The sequence below is a fragment of the Artemia sp. Qi Xiang Cuo genome, chromosome 20, assembly GCF_049724085.1.
Source record: "Artemia sp. Qi Xiang Cuo chromosome 20, ASM4972408v1, whole genome shotgun sequence".
Taxonomy (NCBI): domain Eukaryota; kingdom Metazoa; phylum Arthropoda; class Branchiopoda; order Anostraca; family Artemiidae; genus Artemia; species Artemia sp. Qi Xiang Cuo.
This window is the reverse complement of record NC_142813.1, coordinates 10,963,953-10,990,208: the sequence shown is the minus strand read 5'-3', so window position 1 is coordinate 10,990,208 and position 26,256 is coordinate 10,963,953. Positions and strand designations below refer to the sequence as shown.

Below are 26,256 nucleotides of genomic sequence, written 5' to 3'. Positions count from 1 at the left end.
AATTCCAGGCTTTGTTTCACACCTTGGTAAACAGTCAGGAATTATTATTTATTGTTAGAATGAGCTTTGTGACCTCTAGCAACAACTCGATGCTGCAGGTAAAAACCTTGTATCTTGTACGCTATCTTGTCTCTGAAAGATGTTTACCCAAAGCTTTCTTTCCACCCCTTCTAATACGTATATTACTGTGTGCCTCCAGTGACTTAGCAATAAAAAAAAACTGGGAGTTTTAAATATATTTTACCAAGACGTGAGGATTTACAAGGTCTATGATACTGTTTCTACGGTGTGTCACTTATTAATATTATGTAATACGTTACAGAAACTATTTCCCTTTCAAAATTTATAATAGCTTGAGGCAAGTGGCAGTTCTAACCTCTCTTGAAGCCTGGGGCAAAATCTTGATTAGCCCCCCCCCTGTCTCCCATATGATTTTCAGGTCAAATTTTAGTATAATTTTATTTATTACCAAAATTATTTTCAATTAATTAATTATTTTTCATTCTTTAATTTATTTTTGTTAATTAATAAAGTATTAATTATTTTCATTTATTATCTGCGCCCTCTACTTCATTAATAACATTTCAAAAATTACAAAATGATTAGGCCTATAACTGTTAGATTATTTGTTTGAAATTTTGCGCCCGGGACAAGCACCACCACCACCACCACCCCCCCCTCAGCCCCTCCCCCTAAGACACCTCTGCTTGAGGTAGAACCACGTTTTGGCAACTTCCTTTATTCAAAATGTTACCTCACCGTCAAGAACAGAGATCTCCCATTCATGTTGGTAAATTTCTGAAGACGAGGGTCATGATTTTCATGCCAAGCTTTGGAATTAGGAAAATATAGACCCGAGAGTTGGACAGACTGAATGAAGCTCCCAATTTCTCTGCATGAGAACGCCTAAAAGTTAGTTGGTAGGGAACCAATCGTCTTGAATTTTTCAGGGGAACGAACACAACCTATTGATCCTTTTTCTTGCCGAGAGCATTTCGTAATACCAAAGTTATAATACCCTATAATATCCTATAATACCCTAAAATTTTATAATACCCATAATACACTATTCATCAAAGATCCAACAAGACTCTGTAGTCGCGAATTATTCCGCTAGTCATGCTGCCATTCATCTTGCTGATTTTGTAAACAATTGTTTAGAAAATGATGAAATCCCCCTAACAGTATTTCTTGATTTTAGGAAAGCATTTGACACGGTAGATTTAAAAATTTTATTGCAAAGATTAGAATGCTTAGGTATTAAAGGAGTGAATTTGAAGTGGTTTGAAAGTTATTTGTGTGGGATCTTCCCCTTATCAAGTGTCGTGTGGTGTGCCACAGGGATCGGTCCTTGGCCCACTTCTGTATCTGGTTTATGTGGATAGTATGAGGTTTTACCTTCCAAATTGTTGCTTAACGTCATTTTGCTAATGACACTGCTGTTACAGTTTCTAGTCGTTGTTTGGATAGTCTTGTGTCGAAAGTGAACTGTGTTCTGAGGAATTTCCATGTTTTTAGTAGTTTGAGTTTGTTATCAGTAAATGACTAATTTTTTGTATATTCTAGAGTAGGCAAGCCCAGTAATATTGATAGTGGAATTTTGTTTAATAATAAGCCTGTATTTCAAGTTCAGGAAATCCGGTACTTAGGTCTTTATATTGATTGTAATTTTTTGTGGAAACGCCACAGTGATGCTGTCGCAACAAAGATTGCACGTGGCCTTGGAGTGATTCGTCGTTTTAAAAATTTTTTACCCCAAAGAGTCTTATTGCTTTTATACCAAACTTTGGTTTATCCATATGCTTCGTATGGCTGTATGTTATGGGCATGCAATTTTTATGTGAATTTTAAACGTGTTCAAACCCTTCAAAATAAAGCAATGCGAATATTTAGTGGGTATGTTGAAGGTATAAATAACACTCAATAAGTTGCGTGATAATAATAACACTCAATAATAACACTCAATAAATAACACTCAATAAGTCTAGAATATACGTGGCCTTGGAGTGATTCGTCGTTTTAAAAATTGTTTACCCCAAAGAGTTTTATTGTTTTTATACCAAACTTTGGTTTATCCATATGCTTCGTATGGCTGTATGTTATGGGCATGCAATTTTTATGTGAATTTTAAACGTGTTCAAACCCTTCAAAATAAAGCAATGCGAATATTTAGTGGGTATGTTGAAGGTATAAATAACACTCAATAAGTTGCAAGTGTTGAATATAGGACAGCCACGGGACTACCAAATAGGAATTTTTGCCTATCAATGCTGGAATAAAATTAGTCCAGAGGTTTTTCGTGAATATTTTAGTGACAATAGGTCTTTGTACCATTATGAATCTCGTCATGCTAGTGAATTCATTGTTCCAAATAGAAGTGGAAACAGGGCCGACTTCCATACTAGATTTTCAGGACCTAATGTGTGGAACTCTGTTCCTGAAAGCATTCGGGTGGCTGAGCACCTGGGTTTATTTAAAACTGTAATTAAACATTAGTTAGTAGATGAGATGTATGTACCCGCCCAGTCGCAAGTGCTTTATTTTTTTATTACTTGTTGCTCCGTTGTTTATAGTTAATTATTAGTTAGTAGATGAGTTGTATGTACCCGCCCAGTTTCAAGTGCTTTTTTGTATATTTCTTGGGGCAGGTATTAGAATATTAGTTAAATGTATTTTTGACGCTGAATAAAATGAACTGCACTGAACTGAAGTCACAGTTCGAAAACAGAAAAATTTCAAATAAAGCAGATTTGCGTGCTTCTTCATGGAAGCGTATTAGCTGCTTGACTTGAGGTTACTTTTAATTTTGACCCGAAGGCAGATTCTAAATTTCAAAGAGTTGCTGCTTCTAGTACTAATGGGCACACAGAAAAACGCTGCAGACACTGCAAAAGGTAGAATCTTCCTGAGTGAATATTTCAAGTGTGGATGATTGTCACATCAATTTTTGGCAATTGCTGCAATATGTTAACAAGACCAGTATGACACCAGTACACCAGTAGTATGAGTATTTGTTAAGTAGCTTGTAAGACAGGTTGATGATGCCTTTGCTTCGTCATTTGAACAATCTGACAATGACACAGCCATCTTTACATAAAAAGCTCCATAATAAACTGAAAAATGTGTTTTTTCCGTTTTTGATGTTATCAAGGACCTGTTATTTGCACATGTATTTTTCTCATAGTAGTCTGCAAAATGTGTTGTTTTTTTCGTTTTTAGTGTTATTAAGGACCTCTAACATGTGTTTTTCCCGTACAAATTTTCATGAAATATCTCCATAAAAAGCTGAAGAAATTTGCTTTTTCTGTTTTGTGTTTTTTTTCCGTTTTTAGTGTTATTAAGGACCTCTAAGATGTGTTTTTCCCGTACAAATTTCCATGAAATATCTCCATAAAAAGCTGAAGAAATTTGCTTTTTCCGTTTTTGGTGTTATTAATGACCTGTTATTTGCACATGTGTTTTTCCATAAAACCGTAAGATATCACCATAGAACACTGCAAAACGTGTTTTTCCGTGTTTGGTTTTATTAAGGATCCGTTATCTGCACGTGTGTTTTTTCCATAAAAGAACTCCATAAAAAATCTCCATACAAATCTGCAGAATGTGTTTATTTTCGTTTTTGGTGTTATTAAGGACCTGTTAATTGCACATAAGTTATTTCCATTAAAATCTGTAAAATATGATTTTTCCTTTTTTTGGTGTTATTAAGGACCTGTTATTTGCACATGGGTTTTTTCCATAAAAATCTCCATAACAAACTGAAAAAAGTGTTTTTTCCGTTTTTGGTGTTATTAAGGACCTCTAAGATGTGTTTTTCCCGTACAAATCTCCATGAAATGTCTCCATAAAAAGCTGAAGAAATTTGCTTTTTCCGTTTTTGGTGTTATTAATGACCTGTTATTTGCACATGTATTTTTCCATAAAACCATAAGATATCGCCATAGAACACTGCAAAACGTGTTTTTTCTGTGTTTGGTTTTATTAAGGATCCGTTATCTGCACGTGTGTTTTTTCTGTAAAAGAACTCCATAAAACATCTCCATAGAAATCTGCAAAACGTGTTTACTTTCGTTTTTGGTGTTATTAAGGACCTGTTAATTGCACATGTGTTTTTTCGATTAAATGTGTAAAATATGTTTTTTCCGTTTTTGGTGCTATTAAGGACCTGTTATTTGCACATGTTTTTTTTCCATAAAAATCTCCATAAGAAACTGAAAAATTCATTTTTTTAATATCCATATTGATATAAAAAAGAAACTGTACATACATACATGCAAAAAATACAAAAGATCACCTTAGTTTTAATTTTTGGAATACAAAATTACTCAATTAAAGAAGTTAAAATCAGGTTGGGTATTGATGCATTGTGTGGTTATTAGATGCATATACTATGAAGCAAATGGAAAGATAGTCAAATTTTAAAAAACGCAAAAGCAAATATCAAAATGAAAAATATCAATGAAACAGGTTCTTTTTGATATCCTGGTCAAACTAACAGACTTGTTAGTTTGTTATTACTTTTATTATTTTCACTTTTTCTTTTAAATTTTACTTTCCTTTTATCAAGTTAAACTTAGAAAAACCCCGCCAAATGAAAACAATTCCTGCCAGAAGTAGAATAGTCAGGTCAAGCGGTGTCTTTGACCTACCTATGACAGCAAAATTTACCAACTTAAAGTCAGTTATTCAACATTCTGCAACTTTGCCAAAATTTGCGCCGAATATGGCAAAAACATGTCAATCAAATAGATTTGTGAACTAGTGGACTTCGTGTAAAAGATCATCCAAAACCACCTGATTTGGCAACCAGCCAGAAGAATAAAAAAAAATAATAGTTCACTAAATTATGTTTAAATACAATCGAAATAAATGTAATATAAATATAATAAAGGAAGCCATTGCAACTTTGCTCAACTGCTCATTTCTACACAACTGCTTATCTTACACTAAAAATATTACTGAATGCTAAACAATTTTGAGGAATTTCAGCCCCTCCCCCTTTCCTGTTCAAGATGCCTTTGTTTGTCAATTCTGTCGATTAACTTTATCCGTTTTGGAGGTCTGGAAATTGGATACACCAACGTCAGGAGTGAGACTGACCAGGGTAGCCAATTTGCACACTTTTCGTGTGAAATGGACTCTTTTTACCTCAGAGGGAATGTGGAAGAGTGAAAACCACTCTTTTTGGGTGTCAATTTTCATTTGTTTTAAACGTCAGTAGTTGGCACCTTCGCCAGAAGTGCATTCAAGCTAAAGAAAATGGTTGCTAGCTTGCACACTTTTTGTGTGAAACACACTCCTTTTATCTCGGAGGGGATGCATGTGCAAAAATTTTTTGACTTGCACTCATTTCGAGTAAAAATCACTCTTTTTTGCCTTGATTTGCACTCTTTTTAGATGCTGGCAGTTGGTAACCCTGAGACTGACAGACATAAGCAACTATTATGGAACAAAGTTTAAAATCTTCTCATTGTGATTATAGACATTCAATCACAACTGCATGAAGTGGGAGGAGGATTAAACTTACCCTTTTCCTAAATTATTCTGGCCTAGAGAAACATTAATGGTATTTCACCAGCCTTAGTTCCCACGCAAAATATTCTTTGATAATCCACCCTCCTCTCCCCCCCCCCCCATAAAAAAAATATTTACCAGCTGAAATCAAGCACCAGCTTGGCTCGATACTTTTCCTGTGTTTTCAAAGAACTTAAAGTACTTCGGACTAAAATAATGATGCCTAAACTGGAGTCTCGTATCTAACTCCCCCCCCTCCCCAAGAAAAACAACAACAGAAAAGAAAAGTACTCACTTAGAACCACGTAATTCCAGCATGTATATATCTTCCACAATGTCTGGGTTATATGCCACATGTTTACCAGCTGAATGAGGGGCCCAATATTTATTGGCCAGCTGAAATAAGAAAATAAAACAGTTTTACTAAATATGCCACATGTCTACCAGCTGAATAAGGGGCCCAATATATATTGGCCAGCTGAAATAAGAAAATAGAACAGTTTTATTGACTATTCCACATGTTTACCAGCTGAGTGAGGGGCCCAATATTTATTAGCCAGCTGAAATAAGAAAATAGAACAGTTTTATTAAATATGTTTTGTCAACAACATAGCCAATAGTTACAGTCACCATGAATCCAGTGACAAAATCTAGGGCAGCACTTAGAATTCATTGAAACTATAATAAACCCTCCAGACAACCGCAACACACTCATACAATCTCTTCAAATGCAGGAAATATATGAGTATGATAAAATATAGACAAATTATTAAAATATAGAATTATTTCTCAGCCATCTAAATAACAAGGGAAGGAGCAAAAAGTTAGAGTTATAGTTGACTGGCTGGAAACATACCTCCTGGCAAAAAAAAAAAAAAAACAACATAGATAATATTCAAATCCCTAGAAGGGATTTCAAACTGAAGGTGATTCGATACCCTAAAAATCATTTTGCTAATCTCAGTGCCGGTTGACTGTCACAAAGAGCCCATTAGCGAACTTTCCCACAACCACGAGGAACTCCCAAAGAGATGTTGGTAAAAATTAATAAGGGATCTTAGATGTGTCAACAGTTCAATAAGCTAACAAGAGACTAGTTTAAAATACAAACACAACCTATAATCTCTAACTAATTGTTAAGCAAAGAGCTGCCTATTTAATATAAATACATCATAAATAATATGCATCCTGTGTCGGTAAGGTTTTCAATCAAGGGAGTTAGAACAACAGGGAATTCCCGAAGCTGTCAAATTACTCAAATGATAGGGCTACTTCCTTTAAGATGATTTTTATCTTTACCAAGCAGGTGTGGTAAAATGTCTATAGGGACTGTCCTTTCCTGAACTTTAAAAGAAAACTCTGCTCTGATGAATTGAAAAAAAAGAATCACAATTTCTAATGATGCAAGTTTCATTAATTCTGAATATCTCTATCCCCAGCACATAACAGGAGAAATTAGATTGCTTTTCTAGGATTTCTGGAAATGTAGAACTTTGACTTTCAGCTGTTTATTCAAATCTCTTATCCAAGCTCAGGGGCATCGTTTGGGGGTGGCAAAGGGAGGGGGCAGTGCCCCCTAATAATGTGGAGAACAAAATATTATGCATCTCATGCCCTTTGACTATCCAGATATGGACCCCTCTTGCCCCCCTCTGCAATAAAAATTCTGAAGATTCGCCCCTGTCCAAGCTCCAAATGCTATGCAAGACCCAACAATCAACTCTAATGAATTTGCCACAAAAAAACTAAAAAGTTTATAATAGGCGATATAGGTTTATCCTTTAAGGTATCTACCCTGCAAAAAAAAAAATTAAACATCTATCACTGGGAAAAACTTTTTACATTGCGGTTTCTGAACTACTGACCAAATAATTGGCAATGTAATATGTTTCCAGAAGTAGCTCCTGGCGTTAGCACCATTTTTGGTGCTATCTTTTGTTATGAAAGTAGCACCATTAATTTGCTTATTTTTTTTTATGAGTAGTCCCGTTTTTGGAAGTAGCACCATTTTTTATTTATAATAACAAGAGTAGTACCATTCAACACTGTTAACAAGTATATTGATCATCACCATCACAACTGCTTTCCAGGCCTCCCCTCCCCACCTATTGGGGCCAAATAAAGCCCCTGGCAAAAAAACAACAAACTTCAATGATGCTGTTGGTTTGCATTTCTTTTTTCCGTATTTATTTCTCGTCAACAAGTTTACAATGCAAAATCATTGAAGAAAGACATCAAAATTAGTGAAGTTTTTTACACAGCCTATGACTATATCTTGCTTCATTATGCAGGGGGGAGGCTGGGGCAGAATTGTCATGGTAGCAATCATTATATTTGGAAACAATGTTGAAAAAGGAATGGCACCACTCTTTTGTTAATATAGTTGTCAGTCAAGAAAAGGAATCTTGCACAAATATTACAATTTAAGTTAAGATGTAAACACAAATACAGGCAATATCCTGTGCAGGCAACACATACAATATTCTAAAAGGTATACCAGATATTCTGTGCAATTTCTAAAGCCTTAGAAATAGGAAAAAAATTGAGAAAGGAGCTTGAAAACACCTTCCTGTGATGTAATTTAGACTCTGAATTTATATTCTGAATTGAAGAAAATAAAAAGCAACATTTTCTAGCTCACATAAATTTAGCATGCTTTGGTTAATCATGGTTACAGTAGTTGCTGCAACCTAGTAAAAAGCAAACGATGGCCCATGGTAACCAAAATTTTAAAAACACGTTTTAAAAAATTGTCGTAATGAGAAAAATTGCCACTGGTACCTGATTCGGAATGGTAAATAATATTTTCATTAACCTTAATATTAAAATGTTATTTTGAAAAAAAAGTTGCAGGAATTTTTAAAGAGCCTGAAACTCCTCGAAATTGGCATTGGAGCAAAACAAAAAGTACTCCATTATAATTACCATTGTTGGTAACCCCAAACAGGAAATTTAAAGCCACCCACTTTGAACAACAGGAAAAACAACTTTTATTTTTGGCATGACTAGCACTGATATCTCATCTTTGTTTCTGCCGCTTGTTGTCTTTGTTGCTAGCAGGACCTATAGCATTGAAGGGAGTTGTTTATTGGCTTATCTAATTTTATATCTAATAGTATTAAAAAATTGGACTTGATAACCCTGCCATCATAAAGTTCCATATGGTACTCTAAAAGTGCAATTTGGGTATCATTTCTGGAATGGAAAAACTGGCTGGGATACAGGAGCATCATAGAGAGTTGTTTAAGGGCTCATTTAAAATATAATTTTTATATCTAATTGTTTTTTTTTTACAGATTTGACTTGACAACGCCATCATAAAGTGCCATATGACACAAGAAAAGTTGAACTTTGAGTGCCCTTTTTAGAATGAAAAGGGTGCTATAATAATCACCATGGCTGAAAACCCTGATTTGTAAATTTACTATCCCCCTCCCAGCTCCCCTTGATATTGTTAAAACTTTGTACTGACTAGCAGAACTAGACGGCCAATGCAACATGATAGAACTCCCCTCAATTGCATAATAGAAATAGCACATAGGCAAAATTCTAGAAATGTTTAAAGGCTCAAATCAATGTTATTGATCATTGCAGCACAGTGGAAAAGAGCATTAAAAAGGAGCAGTGAGCAGCAGTGATGGAGCAAGGAGCATAAGGAGCATTGAGCAGCAGCGATGAAATATTAAGGGTACCTTATTGTCTTAAATTTCTACAAAGTAATAAACTGCCAAGGATAAATATTCCATAGATTTGTTTTGTGACAAATTCCAAATTTTTTAAGGCTAAGTTAAACCTACATTTGAGCCCTATTAACAAAAAATCATGTTACTCAAGTTAGAATTTTTTTTACAAAGTTTATTGTCAATATTTTCAAAACACATAAAACATATAAAAATTATTTTAAGAAAGGTTTTTCTGCATTCCATTCAGAACAAACACAATTTGCAATTTGACTCATTTGCACTAGAAAAGCCCCATAAGAAAAATGGCTGAATCAAAAGATGCATCAATTGCCAACTTTATCAAATTTGAGCAACAAATCCATGCATGTCAAAGGGATGTGGAATACCAACTAGGAACTGAATTTGAACCAAACAATATGTTTGTATCCTAGTTGTAATAGCAGCAAAATAAAGAACAAGGTTTCACAATTAGGGTATATTTAAAGGCTCAAGATAGAATTTCCAAGGATAGAGATTATTACATTTGGACAGAGCATTGAAAGGCACTATAAAATTTGATACGAGGGGCTTTTCACTTCATTGGAAAATAGTTGTGTTAAGAGAATGGACATTTTAGGAACAGAATTGGAGTGAATTACGCCATAGGATTGTATAGCACTTGGTTTCTACTCTTTCCCTATTTCTAAGGGTTAGAATATAGCACAAAAGACAGATCTAGGCTATGCCTGTTGGAAAATATGTTTTTCCCTAATTTTGGTTTTAGTCTGCTGTTTTCTGACTCTAGGTTTTGAAACTGCAATTCCAATAACTTAGCAAGAATCTTAGGGAATGTTAGGACTTTCTTTTTTTTTTCAATTCAAGAGATATTTTCCCAAATTCATTAAATGTTTACGAATCATGATTTATCAAAGCTATGATGCTCAAAACACTTCTTGGGCCTTGTGTTTTGGTTCAATCAGGTCTTATTAAAAAAGAAAACAAAATAACATAAAAGACACTGCTCTGTCACACTTTTGATGTTGAGTCTTGAGACCCATAATATAAATTCTCATCACTATCATGCAGAATGGCAGGGTTGCCACAGGTTCAAGTGGTAAAAAATAGGGACTTGGGGACCTCTTTTTAGTCGAAAAAGAAACCTCTCTAGGAACTATTCTGGACGCAAAATCGACCAGGGTTTCTATAATAATACAGAGATATTGATTTATATTTACCCTGGAAGATTTGTTGTTCCAGGGTAAATAAAATCATTATCTCATTTAATACAACCCTCCTAAGAGGGTTTAAAATTTAATATAGTTATAAACATGCTAATAATTTTCTGTTGGTTTACTTTGATTTTCTATGGCCTATGCCATTTTGGTTTAGCTGACCCTACTCATCACACACACTAACTCTGTCTTGCTCTCTTTAGAACTCTCTCTTTCTCTATAAATCTGCTAATGTTGAACAGTCAACCTCCAAGCATGAGAAATTTCTGGGTTTCTGATCCTGACTTGAATGCCCCTTTTGTATTGTCAAGGATGTCAAGAAACAGACTCAAAGAGATTCTAAGAAATTTGCATGTCAGAGACAACATGACAATCACACCTGGCAAGAAAGACAGGCTTTTCAAGCTGGGACCAATGATTGGTCCCAGCAAAGCAATATAACCCATTAAGGCCAATAAAAAGAGGTTACAAGCCAATAAAGAGAGGTTTGGTGCTTGGCCTGTATGAGTGGTTATGTCTCTAATTTTGACATTTTTCAAGTAAAAATCAAAGCTTTCAAGGACAATTTAGGATTTAGATTTGGCAGTAGAGTTGTTCAACTAATGACTGAAGGTCTCAGTGGCAAAAAGCATATAGTCATCTATGATAACTTATTTTTGTCTGTCTCCCTTCTAGAGCTACTTAGGGACAAGAGGAAGCTTCAGCTAAAAACAGATACTGTTTTACAAAGTGGTAAGTGCCCAAAAAGTGAAGTTTTGTTAATACTAATGAAATTAAAGAAATAGGATGAAAATAAAATAGTTCAGAAACAAACTTGGGCTATATATTTGTACATTAGGGGGGGAGAAGGGGTAAAGCATAGCATATACAAAAATACATAACGTTACCTAATCAATCCATCTTAGGTACCTTTCAGTCCCTCTAAACCTCTAAAACTAAAGTTTAAATTCCCAGAATGAGAAACCCTTTGTAATGCTTAGCTCAATGGCAGTGTCTCATATAAGTACTGGGTTTTATCCTATCTGATTTTCAACACAATTTTGTGTGCTTACCTCTTTGTAAAACAGTACCAAGTAAACATTTTGGATTGATTGGTGTCTAGCCTATAAATAGATTCCAAGACTGTTCTATCTGCCTCAAAGAACCATGGTAAAGAAGTAGCCTCTGTAAGGAGATCAATCTATGATGGGTCTACCTCTGTCATTATAGCCCCTCAAGTATCAAAAGATTATAATGACCATATGTGGGGTGTAGACCATACACTTAAGATGTGAAATGTGGTCTCTAAAGCAAGTTGGGCCAAGAACATTCTCAATTGGCTCTAAATTGCATCAATGAACAGAAAAATTGTTTTGCTGAGTATCATCAATAACAGAGTTGTAATTAACATTTTTGATCAAATTCTTCTATTCTGAATAAACAATTCTTTCTTTTAGAAAAAAGTGACTTGCTTAGTGGGACTTCTTGGTCCCTTTGCCTATCATTTAATCTGGTTGCTTTGCCCAGCAGGACTGCAGAGTCCTGTTTAGAACATAATTTTTTTTTTTTTACTTGTTTTGGGAGGTTTTATTGGCATAGGCTATTCAAAACCAGCATGTCTTTTTGGTTAGGAATCATATATTTTTTTGTCAAAATTTGAAAAAAAAAAAAAAAGGGCTAAGTTGTGAAAGGATTAAACAGCTAAAACCCTCTTAAAATGACATTAGTTTTGCTGTCATGCTGTTGTTGAGGGGTTTCAGACTGCAAATTTACTGTTTTTTAACATGTTTCTTATTTGATAGCCCTAATTATAAACCTATGCCATGTCTCTTTTTATTCTAGAATGTCTCCTTCTGAAGAACCAATATTCTAGACATTACCAACATTTTAAAGAGAATAAGGTGATACTCTCAATAGTTTGAATACAGCCTATACCATGGTCTTTTGAGTTTCATGAGTTTTAGGCCTATACCATTGTCTATTTCTGTTTTTTTTTGGGTATGCTATGGTATCAGCCTAAGGCATTATCTGTTCTATCTAATTGAATAGGCACTAATTGTCATGTTAGAGAAGGTTACATTGGGAGAGAGGGTTGAATTGTAGATTGAGTGGCTCTACTCTTCTGTTGGCATAATGTTTTCTTCATAAAAGGAATCATGGAGCAGTTACAAATAAAAATTTTCAATAATAATAAAAAAATTTGAAAAGCCAAACTTCATATAAGTCTAAGAAGAGTTACTTAGTCTAGCCTAGGTTACTCAGGCATCTTCACATCAATCATACCAAAGATTCATAAGCTTAGGCCTATTTCTGTAATATAGAAAAATGTTTTTAGATTTGAGCATAACTGAACTCGTAGAATTATAAAAATGAGTGCACTAGGGTAAGATAAGAAAAATTAAGTCCTACCTGGGTAACCCTGTCTGTAGCAATTTGGCCTACTGTTAAAATATTAGACGCCATGTCTTACCAAGTTTAAATTTTGCGCCAAATCAATTGTGCAAAATACAAGATCCTAGATGGCGTAAGTGCTTTAATTCGCAAAAAGGTTTGGCTGCCTTTGTAGACCCGAATTACGCTTATACCGGTTTGACATTAGCTAAATGGGTCTTTCACACTTGCTCACTTAAGGTCCGTAAGTTTCATAAGCTCCGTAGCGTAATCCAATTAAACAATTGGAAAAAATTTCAAATTTACATGCATAACGTAACAAACTTAGAGGAAAAGGGATTTGAATTGGCCATGGATGAATTAGACTGTTGGATAATAGGCTCTGTCGAAGCAAACTCTTTCTCTGCAATCCAAGGGACAAAAATTCTATTCATTTCCATTTGCTTCCTCTGTACTTCTTATGTTTTTAGATCTAAATATTGACTATCATACAAATCGTTTCTGGAAGTGAAAGTGCGATAGGCAACATTTCAATTTAAAACCTATTTACTTAAGCTCCGTAGTGTAAGTAACTTAGTGGTAATGTGAAACCGGGGTGTCCCTAGAATTTTCGACCATCTGGGCCAGGGTTATCACCCCTTGTGATTTGTCACTATTTCTAGTGATTTTTCATGTTGCCTAGTGATTTCTAGCTAGTGATTTTGTTTTAAAACTAGTTACTTTTTCCCAAATCTAGTGATTTTTCACAGATACAGCGCGTTGATTTATAATTCAACCGAATAAACCATACAGGAAGCTAATTGAAAAAAAAACGCAAAATAATGGTCCATTGCACTTCCTAATATGTGCCAGATTAATATTTATGAATATATACCGCCTTTCAAACTTTTGATTATGCACCGTACCAGACATAGACCCAAGAGTGTTATCATAGAGTTGATAGGCGAACCTAGTTAATCTCAAAATTTGCTTCATTATATTACTATTATGCCTTCTGACTTCTTCTCCCACATTTTTGGCAGTTTCATCCATGGCCTCCACTTTACACCTTCTTAATTCACATTTTAATACTTTCCCCCCTTTCTTTACATTTCTTTTATTTTTATATGATCTACCGCTCGTATAATTCCTTTCCCCCCTCTCTATAAAAAAAATATATTCACCAATATTTCTAGTTATGGCCGGATAAAGGGTGATTGAAGTAATTGGGTTCAATCGGGCCAAGCGTTTGAAAGGGTCGGGCGCTGCCATGAAAATAAACACTATTTTTTCGAAATTCTTAAATATTCTTAATAATTCCTGTAAACGTTTCTCCTGGCGAGAGATTATTTTTCCAGGCTAAAAGTAATGAAAAATTTTCTGATATCAACAATGAATCCAGAATAGATTAAATAGTTCAGCAGTTATGCCGACTGAAAGTGAAGACACAAGGAAATTAAATTTTCATACGATTTTAGATGAATTTAAGGAGCAAAAACTGAAAAATATATGTATTCATGTATTCATATTTTGTGATGTTAATTTATATTCAATAAATGCTTTTGTATTTTGTAAACGAGAAATAATTCTTATTTCTTTATGTCTGTATGGATGTTTAAATTTTTCTTTCGAAAACAGCTCCATATTTTTTGGGGAGAATTGGCATATTGGAATTTTCTAGCTTAAAAAAAATCTAGACCGGTCATAAGTTTGAGAAAACTCTTTAAGAGCCTTCATTTCGGAAAAATTCGTTTGAGTCACGTCATATTTATGAGCAAATATCAAAAGCACAAATACGTTATTTCTGCCTCAGGAGTGGCTTTATCGTTTTAGTACCTTTGGCACAAGTAAAAATACACAAGAAACTTAGCTAAGTATAAAATACCAATACAGTCAGTCTATTTACAAATAGTGGTCAAATATTGCTCTGAAGCATGGAGGCTCCGAAAAGCGGATGAAGATTTGCTAGATGTTTTCCAGAGAAATTGCTTAAGGATTGTTCTGGGTACCCGGCTGACTGACCGTATTTCAAAGAATAGGCTATACGAAAAATGTGGTTGAATACCGCTGTCTAGGGCTGTAGTGAAAGATAAGTTGTGGTGGTTAGGGCACGTTGTGCGGATGAAGTATGACAGATTGCCGAAGATTGTTCTTTTCGGCCAACCATCTAGGGCTAAACGGAAAGCAGATAGTCCCCGTCTGGGGTCGGAGGACGTCATAAAGAAAGATTTAAAGGAAATGGGAACTTCGTGGGCGGGTGAAAAAATGGGAGGCTTTGAATAGATTGGGATGGAGGAGGAGCGTGCACAGCTGTGTTGGCCTCAGGCGGCTTGGTGCTGCAGTGAGTCGTTAGTAGTAGTAGTAGTATTTACAAATAGTATTTTCAGCAGTTACATAACACCTACAGGACAGGAACGTATATTAGCAATTGCTCAACATGAACAATATGGACCATCAAATGAGACAAGATCAAGAGAATGACATGTGAAATCTAAACTCACTATGGGTGAAAATGAACAACCTTGACCATCAAATATTACAAGACCGATCCAAGCAGCTAAGGCAAAGGGCACTAAAAATAAATTCGATGCAACAATAAAAGAAAATGAAGAAAAATATAATGTTTGTGAAAATGACAATTACAATAATTCAGAACGAAAGTGAAGAACAAAAAAATATACATTTAAAAGATGAGGGGCAGCGAGAATTAAAACGAGTAAAAAAAGTGAACAGTGAAAAAATATAAGGTTACTGAAGAATATCTAAAGTAATGATAAACAAACTTTGGAAAAAAAGAAATATGTGGTTAAAAGATAAGTAGAAGCGAGAACTACAACGAGGTAAAAACGAAAATGAAGAAGAAAAAATACGGTCATAAGACATGCAACAACGACTAACAGAATGAATCTAAAATGAACGTAAAGGGCCAAGAAATATGTTGTTAGATGATAAGTGACAGGGAGAATCAGAACGTGTCAAAAGTGAAAGTGAAGATCAAACAATTGCGTGGTTAGCAGACAAGTGAAATTGAGAATCAGAACGATTCCAAAATGAAAGTGAAGAAGAAAGAAATATTTCGTTAGAATAACAACGTCATCGCAATCTTTGAAGCCAAAAAACTGTGGCACAAAAGCCAGTACAAACATACAAAAATACCTCAAATGAACAAGTGTAGTGTCCTCTATTTTCCCGCAGAAAAAGTAGCCAACAAAGGTGATTTATTTTAATGTTGCTTCTTGCTTGGTCGAAGGGCATTGCCACCGTCATAATTTCCAAATGATGAGGTTTGACTTGTTATAGGACGTCACTTGCTCTCTGAAGACTCTTCAGTAAAGATCTTGCAAATAAATGCAAAACTTGAGCCCATGTCTTGCTTTAGCTTCATTCAACATAAGTGGTGGTCGAACCATCAATATTCGTAATGTTTTCAGCTTCAACGTAGCTTATCAAGAAATCAATCTAGCGCCTCTTTAATCACAGACCCCAGAAGGTAAATTTGAACCACCTTCATATTGCTAAAGGTACTTTTTAGGCCCCGATGAAGCTCTTACACGCCGTAAACGCTTTGCACATACTTAAAATTATGGGATCTCTCATAATCTATAGGGTCTTTTGGAAGAAATATTGCAAGATACAAACAACAATGCCAAAGGCTACATGAAAATGCGAGAAGTCGAGGGTTATATAAATCAACCTGTTGCTTCACTGAGGCAACAGCGCTGGATACAGAACAAGTGACAATGAGAATCAATATAGAGAAACCTGTCGTATAGCCTAAAATTTTTAATATGTAGAAAGGGTCCCGCAAAAAAATTCTAATTGGGCCCCGCACCTAGTCAATCAAGCCCGGGCTGTGTTTATAACTTTCTTCCCAGTAACACTTTCAGCAACCTCACAAACAAATTTCCTAAAAATTATTCATTCGTCTTCTATATTGTCTAATTTTTAACTCTCCAGTTTAGTATTTACCTGTTCCTGGAATGTTTCACTTAAATTCTTATCTTGGAGTCTATCAGTGTCGACAGCAAAACAGAGCTTTCTTATAAATCATCTTGACAGGCATTTATTTTAGGACTTTAAAAACAAACAATTCCAACAAGGTTGAACATGTAAAGAGACTAACTTACGTTTTACCTCATGATGTTACTCACATTTTATAATGCTAAAAAACTGACTATGAGGATTCATTTGCACGAGGGTTCAGTTACAAGAGGGCTCAGTTGCAAGGGGGTTCAGTTGCACGGGGGTTCAGTTGCACAGGGATTCACTTACACGGGGGTTCAGTTAAATGGGATTGAGTTGCACGGGGGTTGAGTTGCATGAGCTTCCAGCTGAATACAGTTCAGTTGCCTATGGGTTTATTTACACGAGGGTTCAGTTTCACAGGAATCTCAAAAAGGGCACTAAACTTTCTGATTAGCAGTCCAATGAGGCCCTTTCAAGTTTATTCTATCACCCTTTCTATATATACCTTATATGCCCCAACGGCATAACTTATAACCCTTGCCCTGAGGACTCTGGGGTGGTTGCCATCCTCAAAGAAATATTTTCCGGACCTTTGTACTACGTTGATCAAAATGGCTATCTCACAATTTTGATTGGATGTGTTTGAAGAAATGGTGGGTGTGGGGGGTAGTTGCCCTCCAATCACTTTTGACTATTAAAAAGGGCACTAGTCCTTTGAATTTATAAATCGAAAGAGCTCTTTTGAAGTTTCTAAGCCAACAATTGGCCATCTTAAAATTCTATCAGATTTATTTCGGAAAAATACGAGATGTGTGTGTGTGGGGGGGTATTCAGCCTCTGTTCACTCTGAACCTTAAAAAGGGCAATTGAACTTCCGATTACCATTGCAATGAGCCTCCTCCGAAGTTTATACGATCACGCTTTCTATATATACCTTATATGCCCCCAGGGCACAGGTTACAACCCTTGTCCTGAGGGCTTTGGGGGTCGTTTTCCTCATACACATAATTCCTGGATCTTTCAACTACATTGAACAAAACGGCTATTTCAAAATTTTGATTGGATATGTTTAGAGAAGTGGTTGGCGTGGGAGGAGGTTTAGTTGCCCTCTGCTCACTTTGGACTATTAAAAAGGGCATTAGTCCCTTCAATTTCAAATTGGGCTGTGGGGGAGTGTTATCCTCAAAGACATAATTCCAGGATCTTTCAACTATTTTGAACAAAATGGCTTTTTCGAAATTTTGATTTAACGTGTTTGAGGAAAGGGTGGGCGTGGAAGGGGTGTTAGTTGCCCTTCAATCACTTTCGACTATTAAAAAGGGCACTAGCCCTTCCAATTTCTTATCGAATGAGCTCTTTTTGAAGTTTCTATGACAAATCCTTCGATACGAAGTGACCTGGTCTAAACAAACAATACATTGTGGCCACATCAATCTTTGCTTAGGCAGCGCTATTGCGCTGCCTATGAAAGGCAGTTTGGTCTTTTTCATTATTTAAAGGTCATAGACATGTATTGTTTGTTGTTTTTGTTTTTTCCATTAGGTATTATCGTATCAAACCAAGGGACCGAGAATATGGGGAGAAGGCTAATTCGAAAAAAAAAGTTTAATCGCCCTTTTAAGGGACCAAACCGCATGGAGGATAAAGAACTTATCCAACAAAACTAATGGACATCGAAAGTTTTGACAAAATAATCAAATATTGTGCAAAATATTACCTACAATCCAACATTTGAATCCTCAAACAGAAAGCTGAAAAAGCGGGAAGCTACCAACCAATGTAGAATCATTGGTACGCACACTTCAACAGCAATAAATCATGTGTTTATTGGGCTAGTAGCCCACATTATACCTTGGTTAAGCCTGGACGTAATTTGAAAAACAATCGAAAACTGAATTAAAAAACAACTTTTTTCAACTGAAAGTCACGAGTAACATTAAACTAAAAAAAAACAAAATTATTCCGTATGGGTGGATACCTCCACCTCAAAATCTCACTCTTTGCGCTACTTCCCCCAGATTACCAGTGTTGAGGAGAATGGGGACGTTGGATGTTTTTTTTTAAATTGATCAGGAAATGCAAGTGGAACTTCATGATTCGGTTAAGGATTTATTTTAACTGGATTAATAGACCTGTTCCCAGGGACTCTCTGAGTCCTCGCAACAGATCTTTGGTGGAGGGGAGGGATATATTGGACACCTTCAAAACAATAAAGTATTGCCAACCTTCTGCCGAAGAAAAATATTGTCGTACACCATGTGGAGTTAAAATGAATGTACACCACAGTTTCCAATGATTCATAGACCCTTCTGATTCAGTCAAGCCATATATGAGGTCGTTTATTGACAATGTAGTCAACAAACATTCTGAATTGAAAACAAAGGTCGAAAAATTAATCTACAAACCCGTTCTAAATTCAGCCTTTGGTAAAATGTGCGAAAGCGTTCGCAATAAGAGTCTTTGTGATGCTGTAACCGATCCCAGACAATGTGTTCGAATTATTGCTGACCCCAATTATACTTCCTTTACAATCATTTGCCTGGACATGGTACTATTGAATAGAAAAAAAAGAAACACTGTCTTGAATAAAAATACTCCTGCAGGAACTGCCATCTTGAAAATTTTGCAAAAAGCTCATGTTGGAATTTTACTACAATATGGTTAGGGCACAGTGGTTAGGGGAGTGACAAGTAGAAGTCTGCTAAGGGGCCACAGATTTTCTACTTTTAAAAGTCAAAACTCAATAACAATATTTATTCGATGATTTGACTAACGGTGAGATCATCAGTCCCTTGATGAACTATACCAATTGGAACGGGGAAGTCTATCTAGAGCTGGTCAAACGTCAGGCTCGAAATCAGCTTTTATTTTTTAAATCTGAAACGGGAAACGACATGATTTCCTAGGATGTCTTTGTGAGTCCGAAAGTGTACTTTATACTAACACACAACGAGGGAATAAAAAAAAGTTGCAAGGGAATGCCCACGCATGACGAAGAAAAGATTTTCAACATGGACACCAATTGGAATTGTATTGTTAAAAATACAATTCTACGAGGGAAACTTTTGGCAATTTGTGATTGAATTATCAAATTTTACAGTTAACATCGAAAAGAATGCTACGGGCACCATTTTCGACAAGGTTTATATTTGTAGAGATGGCGTAAGTACCCTTCCCCTTGAGCACAACTAAACTTCCGACCGAGACGAGTGTGTTCACCATATTGAAAGTCTCGGTGTGAATAAAGCTATTCAAAATCACCCCACTGGGAGGAGGGGGGATTCACTCCGTTGTGTTTGGACGGGGGATGGGTTGCACCGGCCTCCAAAACTTTTGTTTGTTTATAAATGACTTAGAGGAGATATTTTGTTGCGTTGTATTAAATTTTAACTTTTTATAAATGTTTATGCACAAGTTGTTGACAGTTTAAAACAAGTATTTTAACTCAGTTGTTGTTATTTTGTTAAAGTGTATTCCATTTTTGAATCTATATGTACACGTTTTTTTGATAGTTTAAAATTTTTCTGTATTTGTATTTTTATTTTTTTTTGTATTTAAATATATTTAATGCAGCAAACCATTTGATTTTAACTCAGTTGTTGTTGTTCATTGAATAGGGTGTTTCACACACAGAGTTTTGTAGATTATGCTTAAGTTTATAACATCTTTCAGCGCTTCTCTGTGGGTCATCAATGAGTAGGAAAACAACACTTTTGATTGAAATATTTCAGAATTATGGCGAAACATTGGTGGTGACAGGGGGGGGGGCATCAAACATCAATAAAAAATATATACAATTTCTTTAGTGTTTGGCAAGAGTCATATGATCAGATAAGTGCTATAGAATCTTAGGTTCAACTCAGCAAGGGATTGAATGCTGTATTCAATTCAATTGAACCAAATTCTTGGCTTATTATTGATGATTTTGCCGAATCAATAGAGCATTGGAGCGAGGAAATAATTTAATTGTTCACAGTACGTTCCCATCATGAAATATTCCGTCACCATTGCTCTAGACAGCCTGTTTCATCAGAATAAATGTATGCAACTCATCTATTGAACTGTATCCATTACGTTGTGTACTAAGTTGTCCGTGACTAAAGTTCCCTAATGGCTTTAAACAAACAAATCTATCCAGATCAACCAAAATTTCTGCTTTCAGCTTACTTTCAGGCTACAAGCAAGCCATATGGGTACATTGTAATTAGCCTTAATCAAAACGCACCTGAAGAATTACGCGTAGCTAGTAATATATTTGATTGTAAGAAAATAACAGTTCAAAATAGGGATGAAATCCTTTTTTAATAGACAGTGTATAATAAATTTCACAAAAAATACCAGATATTTCGGTCACATATACAGTGACCGTCATCAGTTTTACTACTGATGTGATTAACTGAAAAATTTTAAAAGAATTATTGCAACAGACATTAGTAAATTATAATGTTGACAATTCTATAACGGACGATTTTATAACGTTGATGACAACAAGTAAGCCTAAATAAAAGTACAGTACCAGCAGCAATGATTCAATTTTAGAGGGTAGACCAAAGCGTTTTTACATCACTGTTGGTATACAAAAGGGTAGGAGGTATGGTGGTAGCGCACATTTACGTGCAAAATGGATGAGACTCTGAAACATATATATGCAAATATTGGTGAGATGGGGATTCTTAGTGCACTTAGTACATTTGATCATGCCTCTAATGTCCAACAGAATGTAGCAAAAGAATATCTACAAAATGAACCCAGCTACCCTCTTCATCGAAACTGTAGGCTAGTAATCATCGCAGTAATCAACATTGAAAAACTAAGGCCTTCTACCCCCTGCAAATCATGGAAGCTGAATTTATGACTTTTAATGAGATGCAACGATGATTCAATAGACTCTATAAGTATATTCTATTTGTGATTAGCATCTTTAGTCGCTACGCCTCTGCAATTCCATTGAAATCTAAGCGTGGAAAAGAGATTAAAGTTTCAAAAGAAACAATACTTCACTAAGATTCCTATATAAAAAATCAGACTAATCAAGGAAGTAAAATTGTCAGTCCACAAGTAAAGAAAATACTACGAGAACATGGTGCAGAATTGTATTATAATCATAGTCCAATGAAGGCTGTATTGGCCGAACGATTGATTAGAACCATTCGTATTCTCATTTCCGGATATTGTGCACTCAAAAATACGGCCACCTTTATTCATGATATGGATAATAATACAAGTTTACAATCAACATTCTCATCGCTACCTGTCCAATTTTAGTCCTCTTGAAGTTCGTTACGGCAACAATACACTTGACATTTTTTTCCAACAATATTCCAACAAAAGTGAACTAAAAGGCAAATTCTCAGCAGATGATACTGTTTGAATCAATCGTACAAGTAATATTTTTGAAAAAGGGAATAAGTTGTTGTTTACTGAGTTTTTTAATGTGTCAGAAGTACTAGAGACTAAACCCAGGACTTAGACTACGAGATATCAAAGATGATGAAATTTTTGCAGAATTGTACGACTATGAATTGGAAAAATTTATAGACAGTGGTTTTCGTCAAATTGAAAAAGTGTTCTAAACTCCAACGCAAGGAGGTAAGAAATAGTTATTAGTTCGCTAGCTTGGGTACAACTCTGAATTTGATTCTTTGATAGCTGTTGAAAACGTACAAAATACCAAATTGTTTCAATGTGTCATTTATGCCCAATGTGTCCAATCTCATCTACAACGACTTGAATTAAACAAGTAATTTTGTGGCTAAAGTCTCCTCCGTCATTAAATTTAAGGGTAGATATGAAGCTGCTTTCGTCAATTGTATTTATAAAGAAAACATGTGATGTTCTAAGAAAGGGTATGGTATATAAGGTAAAAGTAAGACTCTTTCATCGGCTAATCAACACCAAAGAACGGGTGGCAATTTGTTATTCTGATGATTACACTCTTGCCACATTATACCCTACAAGGAATACAACCATATGCACGAGCTGTTTCCAATTATGAATTGAAGAGTTGCGAGTAAAAAAAAGGGTTGTTTTACATTCAACTATTAGACAGAACCGAGAAGAATTTACGTTACCAATTCAAGTGAGAATGAAAGAATTCTCCTCAATGACAATTAACGTGAAGTGCTTGGTTTTAAAAACAATTTTTTTCATAGGCAGCGCAATAGCGCTGCCGAAGTAAAGAACGATGTTGGCACAATATATTATTTATTTTTCATTTTTCTTCTTCTTTTCCATACCCGGGCACTTCTTATCGAAGGAGATGTCGTAGAAACTTCGAAAAGGGCTCCTTCGATTGGAAATTGGAGTAGCTAGTGCTCTTTTTAATAGTCAGAAGTGATTGGAGGGCAACTAGCCCCCCCCCCCCCCATGCTCATCATTCCCCGAAACACATCCAATCAAAATTTTGAGATAGCCATTTTGTTCAGCGTAGTTGATTTCCAGATAGAAAATATCTTTTTGAGGAGGAAACTCCCCCAAAACCCTCGGGGCAAGGGTTTTAAGTTATGCCCTGAGGGCATATAAGAACGATGTTGGCACAATGTATCATTTATTATTGTTTTCCTTTATAGCAGGGCACTTCATATGGAAGGGGTCGTCGTAAAAACTTCAAAAGGGGCTCATTCGATTGGAAATCAAGAGTTCTAGTGCCCTTTTTAATAGTCGAAAGTGATTCGAGGGCAACTAGCCCCCCCACGCCCATCATTCCCCCAAACACATCCAATAAAAATTTTTAGATAGTCATTTTGTTCAGCGTAAATGATTTCCAGATAGAAAATAAGTTTTGAGGAGGACACTCCCTCAAAACCCTCAGGGAAAGGGTTTTAAGTTATGCCCTGGGGGTATATAAGGTTTTTATAGAAGGCATTGTCGTAGAAACTTCAAAACAGGCTCATTCAATTGAAAATTCAAAGAGTTGGTGCCCTTTTAATAGTCGAAAGTGATTGGAGGGCAACTAGCCCCCCCCCCATGCCAATCAATCCCCCAAACACATCTAATCAAGATTTTGAGATAGCCATTTTGTTCAGCGTAGTTGATTCCCTGATAGAAAATATGTTTTTGAGGAGGGCACTCCCCCACAGCCCTCTGGGCAAGGTTTTTAAGTTATGCCCTGGGGGCATGTAAGGTTTTTATTGAAATTGGGGTCGTAGAAACTTGAAAAAGGGCTCATTCGATTTGAAATTCAAAGCGCTTGTAGCTTTGAAGGTGTTGTCGTAGAAACTCCAAAAAAGCTCATTAGATTGGAAATTCAAAGGGCTAGTGCTTTTTAATAGTCGAAAGTAATTGGAGGGCATCAAGCCCCCCCCCCACGCCCATCATTCCCCCTAAAATTTCCAATAAAAATTTTGAGATAGTCATTTTGTTCAGGGTAGTTGATTTCCAGATAGAAAATATGTTTTTGAGGAGGACACTCCCCCACAACCCTCAGGACAAGGGTTATAAGTTATGCCCAGGGGGCATGTAAGGCTTTTATTGAAATTGTTGTCGTAGAAACTTGAAAAAGGGCTCATTTGATTTGAAATTCAAAGCGCTTGTACCTTTTTTATTAGTCGAAAGTGATTTGAGGGCAACTAACCCCCCTCTCACGCCCCCCTTTTCCCCAAACACATCTAATCAAAATTTTTAGATAGAAATTTTATTCAACGTAGTTGAAAGTTTCGGAAATAAGGTCTTTAAGGATGACAATCCCTCCCCCAACAACCCTCAGGGCAAGGGTTGTAAGTTATGCCCTGGGGTATATAAAGTTTTTATTGAAAGCGTTGTCGTAGAAACTTCAAAAGGGCTAAAGGGCAATTGGAAATTGAAAGGGCTAGTGCCTTTTTCAATAGTTGAAAGTGATTGGATAGCGAGTAACGCCCCTCTCACGCCCACCATTTTCCAAAACACGTCCAATTACAATTTTGAGATATCCATTTTGTTCAACGTAGTTGAACGTTCTGGAAATTAGGTCTTTTAGGATGATAACTCCCTCAGAGCCCTTAGGGCAAGGGTTACATAACACAATATTTTTTTTACTGAAAAAAATTATTGATTTATTAAAGTTATAAAAGTAAAACTTTAAAAAAGAATTCAAATGATTCTAATTTGATTCTAAATCAAATAATATTAACATTTTGATTACTAAATATCAGTACATATATATTAAACTGACAATGCACATTCATTTGTATTTTTTCAGTAAAGTGCAAATTTTGTTCTGGACTTGGGAAGGTACAGGGGGTTTTGAGCCCAACTTATGTTAATTTCTGCTCGTTTTGAGTTTGAAGCAAAACGAAAATTTTTTTAATGGGGTTCTTTACTTTTCTTTGATCATCTTATTTTGTGGAAATTTTTTTTTTAATTCACTTCAAAAAAAAAGATATTAGAACTTTGAAGATAGACTTCAAAAAAAGATAGGACTAGATCTGAACGACCAGACAAAAACAAACCATACGGAAGCATAAGCAGGTTTTAGAGCCATGAGTTTCTGCCAGTCCGGTCTTTTTGAACCTGGTTTAATTTAAATGACTCTACTCAAAAACTGTTTGTTTCACCTATGCAAGGAGGCCTTATTTTTGTGTAAATTTTGTAAGTCATTTTCATTAAAATTTTGAATCCTCTTTGCTCCAATAGATCGGAAATAAAGCGACTTCAAATTAGCCTGAATTTGAAAATAGCTTCGTTTTGCGTAACCCAGTCGTGAACCTTGAAAACTCATTTCTTTGCTTGAGCATTGAACGACATTTTGAACCCGTAATAAATATTTGAAGACCCATTCTAGACCAGTTTTGTATAAACCAGAGAGGAATGTCCTAGAGTGTTATATTATTTTAAGCTTTAGAATCAAGGCCTTGGAATACTGTAAAAAACTACTTTTTAACGAAAAGTTGTTGATTGGCTAAAAGAACGGGGGAAGGTCACTAAGCAAATCAAGTATTAAAACTGAATAAAATGTTTGGATCAGAAAAAATAGGGTTTTATCTTGTGAGGAGAGGAGACTAGAAAGGAACTTATGGGAAGTAACCTTTTTAACTAGTTACGGCAAGTACCTGCCTCGTCACAATCTCTTTAAATGTAAAGTTAAAATAATAGTATTAAAGCTTTTCGTCACTTTAGACTATATCGGGAAAATCCCATTTCCTTGTTGAAATAAGTTATCAATTGAATCCTTTAAATTTCCTTTGAGAATAATACTGAAATAAGAAATAAACTTCAGAGAGATTTCTGTCGTCTGGGCTAAACCAGGGCATATACTGAAATAATTTAATACTTACATTTGAGACATTTAGACTGAAATTAGGGTCAGGGTGAAAATTCCCATTTGCGGGTTGTCAATATACTTATAAAGGGTTTTTAATTAAAGGATGCGTAATCTAATTAAGACAGAATAAAAGCACGAAAATACGCACGTAAATAGCTTAGGACTCTGGATTTTTATTATATTTGGTGATTTGGGTTTATAATTCGGTTATAGTATATTAATTAACCAAGGCTTGGGCCCTCTAGACAAGGTAAAGTATTTTAAGATTAAAATAAGATAAAATTAGTTTCGTCCC

The 26,256-nt window shown here is 35.5% G+C and overlaps 1 protein-coding gene across 1 annotated transcript in view; it reads right to left on the bottom strand.

Annotated features, from left to right (window-relative positions):
* The window catches only part of LOC148939861 (RNA helicase aquarius), a 242,439-nt gene extending 229,571 nt beyond the window's left edge, over positions 1-12,868 (bottom strand). The window contains exons 1-2 of the mRNA XM_089106313.1: positions 12,797-12,868; positions 5,810-5,910 (exon numbers count right to left, since the gene is read on the bottom strand). Coding sequence (XP_088962439.1) covers positions 5,810-5,910; positions 12,797-12,850 — 155 coding nt within the window. The 5' untranslated portion in view covers positions 12,851-12,868. The remainder of the gene's footprint in view (positions 1-5,809; positions 5,911-12,796) is intronic.
* Positions 12,869-26,256: the final 13,388 nt, after the last annotated feature.